This window comes from Abramis brama, assembly GCF_963993115.1.
Source record: "Abramis brama genome assembly, chromosome: 6".
NCBI classification, from domain to species: domain Eukaryota; kingdom Metazoa; phylum Chordata; class Actinopteri; order Cypriniformes; family Leuciscidae; genus Abramis; species Abramis brama.
The window spans coordinates 20,620,195-20,633,302 of NC_139968.1; the positions used below are offsets into that span (position 1 = coordinate 20,620,195).

General features: G+C 35.4%; 1 protein-coding gene across 1 annotated transcript; it reads right to left on the bottom strand.

Moving 5' to 3' along the window:
- Positions 1–515: 515 nt before the first annotated feature.
- LOC311084934 (complement factor D-like) lies at positions 516–1,872 on the bottom strand. The gene is made up of 5 exons (XM_084117257.1): positions 1,792–1,872; positions 1,543–1,693; positions 1,304–1,436; positions 844–1,098; positions 516–727 (listed from the first exon to the last, which is right to left on the bottom strand). Exons 1-5 carry the CDS (start codon positions 1,853–1,855, stop codon positions 584–586), a joined length of 747 nt encoding a protein of 248 aa, XP_083973383.1. The 5' UTR covers positions 1,856–1,872; the 3' UTR covers positions 516–583.
- Positions 1,873–13,108: the final 11,236 nt, after the last annotated feature.

Here is a 13,108-nt window from a genome sequence, read left to right on the forward strand (position 1 = left end):
TTAAGTGAAATTACTGAACTTAAATATACAAGCTTCATAAAAATGATCATTCTAGAAGAAAATTTCAGATGGCACTTACAGTTTTTTTATCTGAACTCTTCATATATATATATATATATATATATATATAGGCTTATAATATAATTGAATATATTAATATATAATTATATATATATATATATATATATATATATATATATATATATATATATATATATATATATATATATATATATTTAATATAATTTTAATATATATTTAATATATATTGTAGTCTTTGAGCTTAAGAAGCTTAATTTATTATACCATATTTGCCTGATTTTTTCCCTGACCAACAGTTTTGAAGTTTTCAGACTTTCCCCATTCAAATAGATATGAGCCATACTTGCATGACTGGAATTGTAGGGTGTAACCAAGATGGCCACCAAGTGAACTAATGTAAAAGGTCTTTTGTGCCCCCATGTAATATTGTAACTTTATATGGTTGTGACAATGAAGACACTTGGAATGATTGATGCTTGTCATGTGATACTTTATTGAAAGAAGTTACGGAAGCATTCAGTAACTTAACTCACTTCACATTTCAAATTATGTTGCCGATCCAATCGAGATATGGTGAAATCTTAGTATACACATTAGGATATTGAGGTGAATTGCACTGCTCATATCCAAACGATGTGACACCAACTGCAGTGTTTCCATGAACCAAAGGACCTCCTGAATCAAACTGTGAAGAAACAGATCAACACGTCACTAAAAATTAAATATACCGTGTCAGTTTAAACTCATTAATTGACATAACATAATCAAAGTATGTGAATCTTTTTTTTTTTTTTTACGTACAATGCAGGATCCACCACCACGGCCTTTTGTGCACATCATATTTGAGAGTGAGTATAACTCTCCCCATCTATAGCTACATTCTGTGTTATTCATTAAATACACATTTGCTTCCATTAGACGATCACTCTTTGGGCCACCAATCTTCATTATTCCCCAGCCGGCAACACTACAGAGAGAATTTGTTCCCAAGTCTTCGCCTTTCATTGGTAATGAGATCCTTTTAACATTGTTGTTTGCTTCAACTTTTTCCTGTAGCTGTAATTCAAAAACACAACCATTATTAATAAAAGATTTAGTCATCTTTATTAAGACTGGACTGCAGTTGTTTATACTGCTGTTTGTGTGGTTAGTACAAAAGCCCTGATTGCAAAAGAAATTCAAACACAGTGTGTGTCAGTTTTGTGCCACTGTTTCTTGATCAGATTCAATTTGAACAACTAAAAGTATTACAGTTTGTTACCCTCAAAAGCATGATGTCATTACGATTGTTTTTAAAGCTTGGATGCGGGATGTAAGACTTCACGTTGAAGCGATCTGAACTCTTGATCTTCCTTAAGTCATGAGCACCAACAACAACCGTCAGAATCTCAAATCTGTTGAAAGAGAAAGTCATGATAGTAATGTATGTCATTCAGCACACTGTATGGTTGCACTGCAGTTGTTGTGTCATTCAAAAGTGATTTCTAAACAAGCTTTTACCCATCCCAGCAATGTGCAGCAGTCAAGACAAACTCATCAGAAATGAGGAATCCACCGCAGATATGTTCCCCATTTGTCTGAAGAGAAACCATGTAAGGTCTGGAGTGGGGTTTGGCTTCTGTGCCGTTCACTATACCCACATTCACATGAGCTGAGAGAGAGAGAGCTGTCAGTCAACTTATTCAGCACATATACGAATCAAACATCCTTAAAAATCATCATAATTTACTGTAATATAATCAATCTCACCAGTGAAGGTCAGGTGTGGCAGCAGAGAAGCCAGCAGGAGCAGAGAGATGATGATGATGGTCATGATGATGATGACATAGAGGTCTCATGGCAAAACACTGTATAAATATACTGTAAAAGTGGGTGGAGTCACTGAGTTGCATTTTTGCAAGTTGCAAGTCATTTTTTTTTTTTTTTTCTTGCAGTATGAGCAACACAGTGATGAAAAGATACTGTTCTTCCGGTATTGCAAGAAGATTCAACTTGATTTAGATGATAAGAATTGAGCATGTATGCATGCATTTTAGTACTTGGATATTTTCCAGCTCATAATACAGCTGATGTGCAGTTTGTTACCCTTAAAAGCACAATATCATTCCAAAAAGGCCAATATCTATATTGTGATATGTTTTGATGCAGGGTATACAAGGACAATCCTTCCAATTAGTTAGGCCATGATCAGCACATACGAATAAAACTCACCTCATACTATGGCTTCTTTGAAATACTTGATTCTGACTGGTCGACCCATTCTAAACTGTTGATTTATATTTTAAACGGCATCACTAAAGTAGTTCCAGGCGAGCTTTCACCGCATTAAATTTCCATGTCAATTCGCCAAATTATTTCAGTTATTCACAAGCCTATCACAGCAAAATAATCAAAACCCACACTCAGTGCCTATATATGCTCACGGGATGCAATTACAATGAGGAGAATTTTTATTATTATTATTATTATTTCACTCTAATGGTAAAACACTATAAGATAATTACTATCTAAATTAACAAAATTTTAGACATCGGGCAGAAACCTTGTATCTTCATATTTTGTCATTTTTTCCCCCATTCATCATTACTATTGGTCACCCTGTTTGTTGGTTCTGCTCTGCAAATATTTAACCAGGAAAACGTATTAAAAATAGCTTGTGAATAAACCTCGTATCTCCATTGGATCCTCAAACTCTCGGACAAACCTCATAACTCCACCTTACCTCTATCATAAAAGAAGTGTTTTAGATCATCTTGCTTTTCTGCAATGCAAGGGTAAATGGTAACACTTTATTTGACAGTGTCCTTGTTACATTTGTTACATGTACTTATCATAGTAATAGCAGTAAATTATGCATAATTACATGCAACTAACCCTCAACCAAATCCTAATCCTACCCTAACCCTATAGTAAGTACATGTAGTTAATTAATATTACTCAGTACTTAAATATATAATTACATTGTAACAGTGACACCTTAAAATAAAGTGAAACCGGGTAAATAAATGACTGAATGTTTGAATAAGCACAGTGTTTTCTTTACTCAAGAAACTCTCTCTATAAAGGCTAATGTTTTATGTATTTGAGAAGTGGAGAAGACTGTCTTAGTCTAGCATTTGTCGTCGAGAACTTCCTTAAATAGCATGTGCGTGTGTTTCATCCTAAGTTCTATTGGCGGACAAACACGTTTTGACATTCACTGGTCAAAACTCTATTTTAGATTGATCTATTGATTTTGGTTTGGTAGAATGTTAATTATATAATGACACATGCAAGTGTCTGACCATATATAAAGCCACAGTATCAACTTTGACAGCACAGTGTTTAATTATTCAAATATATCATAATATATTAGGTAAATAGGCCTACGGCCCTGCACTGATCAAGCAAATAAACATGACAAACCACAGGATAAAAATGTCAAACTATTAACATTTTTATCTTATTAACAGTTATCTTTTATTATCACTATAGCACATTCTAAATCTTTCTCACGATCTTTCACAGCCACATGTACACACAGACTAGTGCACAGAAAGTTATCAGCTCTGCACGCAATATTTTATCAATTAAAATAAGTTTCACTGCTGAAAAATACATAGTATTTCTCAGTAGCAAGGCGATAACATCTGTGTCAGAGGTTGCTACCGAATGAGCCGCACAAATTCAGGAAATTCACTCTCTCTCTCTCTCTCTCTCTCTCTCTCTCTCTCTCTCTCGACCGAGATTGGTGAGCCCTGTCTTAAATGATGAAAGATTGGGATAGAATGCGTCAGAAGGTTCTACTCAAGTGTACTTTATTTTAGCTTGATAAATCTGGAAAAAAATAAAAATAATTTTGAGTTAAAGAATCTCACTTTATTATACCATAGTTATTCCAATTTTGGACATTTCTGCCTTTGCTCAATCAAAATGAGGTGTACTTGCTAATGTGAAATGACTTTAGCGCCCACCATGTAATTGTCATGGTTATTCTCTGTTTAGTTTGATTTTCATGAAGTTTTAGTTTGTTTCTCTTTACTTTCCTGTTTCCTTTGTTCTAGTTTGCCGCCACTTATCAGTTACCATAGATATTCATTTAATCCTCACAGCTGTTCATTATCGAGTTCATTCCAAGACAGCAAAATAGTGTCGGCCCAGATCCGGCCATCATCTGGACCATGTGGAATCCATGTGTACCAGATGTGGGCCGGATCTGGGCCGACACTGCCTGGGTTATCTTGTGTATTTAAGTTCCTTTTGGGTTTCTGTTGGTTGTCCTGTATTGTTTGTGCCATGCACACTGTCATATGTTGTTTGCTTTTGCTAAATAAACCTGGTTGTGACTTGATTCGTGACAGTAATATTGTAATTATATATGGTTGTGACAAGAAACACACTTTGACTGATTGATGCTTGCAATGTGATACTTTAATTGGGAAAAAAATCTGGATTTTTTTTTTTTTTTTGGAAGAATAAAGGAAAACTTCTTCCTTTTTTATTTTCAATGAAGTCACTTAACATTTCTAATATTTTCATAGATCCATGGAAGATACGGTGAAATCTTAGTATACACATTAGGATACTTAGGTGAATTACAGTGTTTAGGGTCACCGAAAGATGTGACACCAACTGCAGCTTTTTCACAAACCAAAGGACCTCCTGAATCCCCCTGTTAAGAAACACAGATCAACACGTCACTAAAATGCCATATCACAATTAAAACTCACTTCATAAAATGATTACATACTTTGCAGGATCCACCGTCGCCATATGCACACATCATCTGTGACTCTGAGTATTTCCATTTTTTTTTACATGTTGCGTTATCCATTATCTTCACTTTGGCCTCCATTAGACGATCACTCCCTTGGACACTTCATTGCCAGACGTCCCCAGCCCGCAACACTACAATCAGGATCTTTTTTGTCGATGGATTCTTTCTTTGGTAATGATATCCAATCTACACGTTTGCTTGGTTTGATTTTTTTCTCTAGCTGTAATTTAAAAGCATTCATTATTAACGAATAGATTTATCTTCCATTAGATTAAACCACAGTTTATAATTTTCTCATTTTTATATGAGGTTATAGTGCAGGAGCCCTGAAAGTGAATTTTTAGTTATTTTATTTTATTGTTTTGATTTTTTTTTTTTTTTTTTTTTTTTCTGCAACTGGAACAAGTGTATATATTTACCTGCAAAAGCATAATGTCATTCTTAATGTCCGGATGCTTGATGTAGGACTTTACTCCGATGCGGACTGAACCCTCACTCTCATTTTTTAGGTTATGTGCGCCAACCACAGCTGTCAGGATTTCATTTCTTTTGAAAGAAAGTAGTATTATTTCTCTCAGTTTTATGCATTCTTTTATAAAACTATATTGAGCATACTGATTTGATAACAAAAGTATGTAAACTATATACTACTGTCATTTCTCCATAAATAATCAATCTTTATTGCAGTTCAGACAAAAGTCTTACTTCTTTCGGCAATGTGCAGCAGTCAAGACAAACTGATCAGAAATGAGGAATCCACCGCATTCATGTTCCCTGTTCTTCTGGATAGAAACCATGTAAGGCCTGGAGTGGGGTTCGGCTTCTGTGCCGTTCACTATACCCACATTCACATGAGCTGAGAGAGAGAGAGAGAGAGAGAGAGAGTGAGTGAGTGAGAGAGAGAGAGAGTGAGAGAGTGAGAGCTGTCACCACACAAGAAACATCTTTATGAGGCCGTTTACACTACACTGTTTTCAACTAAAAACTGAACACATTTTTTATCGTTCATTTACATGACAATGCCGCTTTGAGGGCCTGAAAACACAAACTTGGGTTTCGAAGTGCAAGTTCTTGAAAACGATATGGTTATCTTCTCCGTGTAAACTACAAAAATGTGAATTTGTGTCATGCGCATGCGTATTACATGTTCAGTCTAAAGGCGCATAGTTTCTTTACAAAGTGACATCGCCAACTACTGGCCTGGTCTAAATAATAAAGCATTTTTAGTCACTTTTTTCGTAGATCCCTGTGAATGGGGATCGTTTTGACAATGTTATCATCTGTACACAAAAAAATGCAAAAGAAAAAATATCAGTTTTTAGCTGTTGTGGTGTAAATGTACCCTTAGTAATGAATCAATATGCAGTTCAGTTCAGTTAGTCTCACCAGTGAAGGTCAGGTGTGGCAGCAGAGAGGCCAGCAGGAGCACAGAGATGATGATGATGGTCATGATGAAGAAGACAATCAGTGAGCTCTCATGATAAAACACTGTATAAATATAAGGGTGGGTGGAGACAATGAGCTTTTTTTTTCAGTTTGTGGATGAGTAAATATTTTTCTTGTTAATCCTTGTGGTCTCATTTCAGGTCATAGAGGGTTTGGCCGAGATCTAGAAGTACTAAGCAGGTCAGCATACATTTTGTTACTTGAATATTTTACAATTCATAACCTTAAATGTCAGTATAAATTGATGGAAAACCAACATAATAACCCAGGTGCTGTATATATGTATATATCTATGTGTGTGTATATATACAGTATACAGTACCCCTCATTTGTTTCTCCACTAGAAGTACGTAATGTATGCAAGATAATTTGTCATTTAGGGTATGCTCAATGCATCGTTTTATCAACAGTTCTAAACACCAAATTAGGGTTCTTTGGCTTGTAACAATAGCAGAACCCTTTTTGGTGCTAAATATAACCCTTTTTATATGTTTCCATAAAGAACCATGCTTTTAAAGTGTTATAGGGCCTTAATTATGTTATAAATAACCTTTTAAATAATATTTTATTTTCATTAATATTATTATATTTATATTATTAATATTAATATTATTCTTATATATTATTTATTAATATTGGGTTTTTTTAGTCTTTTTTTAGTTACTCTTTATCTGCCTGTCGTATAATATCTGTATATGACATTCTTCTTTCAGACGAATACATTTGGAGTTATATTAAAAAATGTCCTGGCTCTTCCAAGCTTTATAATGGCAGCGAATGGCTGTTTGACTTTGGAACCATCAAAGCGCAAAGTGCTCAATGCATCTCCGGGGGTTAATAAAGTCCTTCTGAAGTGAAGCGATTAGTTTGTGTAAGGAAAATATCCATATTTAAAACTTTATCGACTAAAATAACTAGCTTCCGGCAGACGTTACATTAAAAGAGTAACCCTTGAACTTGACGCACAACGTAATGATGAATGCGGTTGCCCAGCCCTGTTTGTTTGAACCAAACAGGGCTGGCCGAAATATAGGTAAATGTTCATTTGTTTTTTTGCCTTATGTGTAATTTATATGAAAAACATTTTAAATTAAAATACAGACACTTTTAGGAAAAGTCAGGTACCGGCTGGATTTTATTTATTTTTTCAACAAAGTTATTGCAGATATAAAATTCAAAACGGTCAAAATGACCGCCATGGCACTTCTAGTGTTAATTACAAGCTTTTTTTCATTGCTTGGTTGTGAACTTTATTATATAGACAGTAGAACATTTATAGTTAAAAGTTAAACAGGCTCTTTGATGAATAGCAGCTATTGAGTAAAGTAGAGAAGGCCCTAAAAACAAGGTTGTAAGTTTTGTTTGTTCAAAACTGTAACATTCGTTTGTTCGTTGTGTCAAGTTGCAGTTTGTTTGAAATAACAAACCAGTTCACCCGAAGGAAAACTCGATGAAGTGCTATTATAAGACATCGTATCATAGCTTTTTGGTACATAACGGCTACCGTAGATGCAACACGCATTTGAAAATGCGAGGCGCTGGAGAGCACTATTTGTTTGAATGCAAAATACTATTTCACCGCTAGATGGGAGAAATTCCTACACAATGTCCCTTTAATCATGAATAGATGCTATTTGATGGACTTCCAAAGACATACAGCCATTCACTGCAATTATAAAGCTTGGAAGAGCCAGGACATTTTTTAATATAATTCCGATTGTATTCGTCTGAAAGAAGAATGTCATATACACCTAGGATGACTTCAGGGTGAGTAAATAATGGGCTAATTTTAATTTTTAGGTCAACTATCCCTTTAAGATGGAATATCAAAAGAGAGAGAGAGAGAGAGAGAGAGAGAGAGAGAGAGAGAGAGAGAGAGAGAGAGAGAATGGATCCTTTTCACAGATTGTGATTCTCTCTTATGACAACTGTAATTGTCTTGATATTTTTCCCTTCTTCTGGAAAGTCATGGCAATTCTATCATGGCTCTTTTCTTTTGTTATTATAGCAAATGGGAATACAAAAAAAATATTTTATCTCATCTCCATTTCACTGCTATAGAAGTTTACCCAACTATGAGGACTTCTACTGAGAACAATAGAAATGTTAGAAGTCTTATTTAGACAGCTGGGGATGTTGACCTCTGGTGTTGAGTTGAAGTAATTGCAGGTTATGTTGGATGGATGACAAACTTGTTCCAAATAATATTCATTTAGGGTTAGGGTTCAACTTTAATAGATACATTTATCAAAATTAAAGGAAATAACGCAGGAAAATTTAGAATGGAAGGGACGTGTATCTATATATTATAACATAATGGTAAAATATAATGAATCAACATTAGATTCAACATCAACATTAACTCACATTGCTACGGGCAAGTGGAAAGACTTTATTGTTCATTAATGGGAACCATATATGAACATGATGAAGCATTTGCGCCATATGATTCTAAAGAAGCATGCAAACTTTTACAGAGATCGGGCCATAAGTAGAGCTATTACACTTTAAAAGGGGGAGGGGGGACAACAAAAAACACATTTCAGTGATAAATGGCCTGAAAGTGCAAAAAGTGTTTTTTTTCCCTCTCTGATGTAAGTGTTTACAGGCTTGATAACGATTTTGTAATCAGCAGCTCAAGCATCAAGTGCTGAGACCCTATAGTTTTTTGTTTTATATGTCTTTTTTATTAGGGGTTCAAGCACATAGCACTGAAACCCTATTGTAATTGTTAAAATTTCCAAGGATGAGCATTCTCACCTAAAACTGATTGGGCAGACCAAACCAAGTCATAGAGACTTGAAACTTTGAGGGCTGGTAGTACTCACACCATCTACAACGTCACCAGGGCCCACCCTGATCGGCCTGATGGGAGCGCTACATATTCGACTGCCGCACGGCGAAAATTTTGGGTATTTTGGAGTTTTTGTAAACTAGTCCTAGGTTTTTTTGGCCAGATCCTGCAGCAAGATTCTCTGGAGTCAGATTGTCAATAATTATATCAAAAAGTTAAAATTTCGATTAAAGGTGGGGTATGTGATTCTCTTTTTTGTCCATTTTTTCAAAATCACTTGAAATCCTATTCCTAACCCACTTACAGCCACTGAGTTAGAAGCACTGAAATGAAAATTAAGCAATTTAATCATCTGTGGAACGGGCAGGACTCGAAAAACTCCAGCCAATCATTTCCAAGACCATCTAGAATCACTGGACAGTAAGTTTGTCAATCAAACGGTCGTACCATACCCCCCTCCCCCCATCATGTCCATGTTCTTCGAATGGGTGGAGTCAGGGCCAGCGTTGGAGGAAAGAAGGTAGGACCATTTGAGTTGTGTATCTTCAAAATCTGCCGGCCGTTTTGCAAATCCCATACCCTACCTTTAATGGTCTCTAAAACGGATAACTCGTGAACGGAATGAGATATTGAAAGCACATGTGTATGGGCTCAATCTTTGGTCAAGTGAAAATAATCGTGGCGATCGGATGCTTGGTAGTGCTATAAACAGAAAAAAATTCAAAAACCACAAACCAAAAGTGTCATGCAGTATCTTGATCCAAGGTGCCATGGTTGTTTATGAGGACATTCGCGTATCTCGAAAAACATGGCCGCCATCGGCCAATGAAGTTTGAACACCTATTAGATGAGGTTAATGTTGGCCGATCAGAACGAAACTTGGTGGGCATGTTCGACTCATGGCCCTAGAGGCCTGTAAGAATTTTGAAAGAAATCACCACTAGCTGGTGCAAACGCCTCTTTTACGCCTCTGTAATCACGTGGTGTTTCACATATCCTCACAATATTTATATCATTTGATAGATCTCCTCATATTGAACAACTTTTCCTCATTAAAATATTGCTGTCAATCAATTTTCTCATTAAATATTCACAATTTTGTTAAAAACTTACATTTGCTAACTAGTCTAGGTTTTTTGCCCAACCTCAATAAAACCAACGCAGTGAAATAATCTGGACACTCTAGATCAATAATTATCAAAAAATGTTTAATTTTAACCTTTGGGGAGCTATAACAGGGTCATAAATAATAATGGGCCAGGCAAAATATTCTCAAAAGCCTATAAATCCTATAGGAAAACTCAAAACTAGGTGCTTTTATAAAGATCGGACCATAGGTGGCGTTATAACTGTTAAAAAGCTTTAAAAAACATATATTTCCTATGGTAAATTGAATGTATTGGCTGTAAATGGTCTTTTCCATCTATGATCATATGATAATATTCATATCATTTGTTATATCTGCTCATTTTGAACGACTTTGCCTCAAGAACCACTGCTGTCAAACAAATCGTTCATTAAATATTTGAGAATAATTTAAACAGCTATTGTAAACGGAGCGTTCTTTGATCGTTGACACATTCACATTGTTGAAAATAAATATCCACATTCCTAGCATTGGGATCCTTTGGAAGGTAATGTTATTTTTAGTTCTAGCAGAGAGACTCGGGAGATAAAATGATATAACGAAGCATATATTTATTAACAGCCCAGCAAGCAATTATTTATAAAGTTCTTTGGCATAGGCCCCGTCCGTAGCGCGCAATCCGAGGGTAGCGGAAACTGCATTTCCTGCCTGAAGATGAAGGCAGGGGCGCAACCGACCCCTGGGAGGTATGGGAAGGGACCATCCTGGTGGTGGTGGGGGGGATGGAGGGGAAGGGACCATCCTGGTGGAGGTGGGGAGGATGGAGGTAATTGTCAGCGTCTTGTCAGATTGTCAGATTATGCTCCGTTATATAAACAACCCAGTTTGCTGGGTACATTTTTTTATTTTTTTATTTTTACTCAAATCCTGGAGGCCTTTCCAAGACTGTTTTAATTCAACTTAATTTAATTTAGACTAAACTAAATGTTTTACTTATAAAATATTTTCTTTTCTTTTCTTTTCTTTTTTTAATTTCAGTTTTCCCCCCTTCAAGTAGATATGAGCCGTACTTGCATGACTGAAAATTGAGGGTGTTGCCATGATGGCCACCAAGTGAACTGCTAATTGATTTTAACTTCAGTTTTTAGGTTTCTTTATTCTTTCAGAGAAGATTGTGAAGGTATGATGAAACCATGATTGATTTGACTTTTAATTTAGTTTAGTTTGAATATTCTTATGAAGATTTCAGATGACCCAAAACCTGTGAAGAGATTACGCCAACCCCTACGAAGACTTCAGATAATGCCAACTCTGAATCAACATGCACCACTCCCAAATTTTCTATATATAGTAATCATTATGATCACAACTTGTAAACTGTAAAAAAAAAAAAAAAAAAACGTTGCTGCCTTAAATTTTTTAAGTACAATCAACTTGGATGTTTATGTAATTTCAACTTAAATTACATTAAACTGACGTAAAAAAAAAATGCTGAATTTTTTTTTTTTTTTTTAAATTGCTTAACTCATTTTGATGAGTTAAAGCAATGTAAAAACATGATGTCATGACTAATTTGTCATAATTTTTTACAATGTAATAATTGCTTTTATGAGATCCTTGTATCTGCCTAAATTAATACAAGATATCAGCTAACTGCATAATTTGTATTATTTTAGCACTGTATATTTTTGTCATATGGACATTACTTTCACAGTCACCTCTGATAACAGATTACTCTAAATAGTAATGTAGAAACAAACATGTATTTTTCTGTAAAGCTGCTTTGAAACGATAATGTGTTGTGAAAAGCGCAATACAAATAAATGTGAATTGAATACAAAATGCATGATTTTAGCTTAGAAAAAAATTACAGTCTTACTACTTTCGGCAATGTGCAGCAGTCAAGACAAACTCATCAGAAATGAGGAATCCACCACAGATATGTCGAGAGTTCTTCTGAAGAGAAACCATGTAAGGTCTGGAGTGGGGTTTGGCTTCTGTGGAGTGCCCTCTAAAAAATAATTCTGTGGCTTAGTAAATATTACAGTAATATTTAAGTTTATTAACTGTCATTAAAGGGATAGTTCACCCAAAAATGAAAATTATGTCATCATTTACTCTCCCTCAAGTTGTTTTAAACCTGTATGCATTTCTTTCTTCTTCTGAACACAAAAGAAGATATTTTGAAGAATGTCGGTAACCAGACAGTTGATGGATTCCATTGACTAAAAAACCCTCAATACTGGTTACCGACATTCTTCAAAATATCTTCTTTTGTGTTCAGCAGAAGAAAGAAATGCATACAGGTTTGAAACAACTTGAGGGAGAGTGAATGATGACATAATTTTCATTTAAAAAGTGAACTTACAGAAATTAACTGTTGGCATATTTGTTTCATATCAATAATGTCCAGTTTGTCCTGTTGGACATGACACACAGCAATACTGTTAAGTGTCACTTGTGCCATTGTTCTGAGCCGTGTTTTCAGTCAAGCACTGACACTTCTTTCAGCCTCAGTTGATGAGACTGGGATGACAAGGGTTTCAACTTCATCAAACATTCCTCTCATTTCAACAAGACCAAGCAATGTTGTGTTTTATGTTTTATGGGGAGTGGACTTTTTACAGACATAATGATTTTATACTGTACAAACGGTATATTATATCCCCCTACACTAACCCTGCCTATCACAGAAAACTTTCTGCATTTTTACATTTTCAGCTGTTTTCCAGAAATAAATAAATAAATCCCCACAAGGACAAGTATCCATCTTTGTGGTGACATTTTGTCCCTATAATGTAGTGTTACACACACACGTAAGCATACACAATCTCTCTCTCTCTCTCTCTCTCTCTCTCTCTCTCTAGCGATTGTCAAACTAACGATTGTTCGCCACTTATCCCGCGATTGTAATACAGTAGTAAAAACTGATTTGTCCCGCATTTTTGTGCACAGAACTGTTGATTTCTCCCTAGCTTACCGC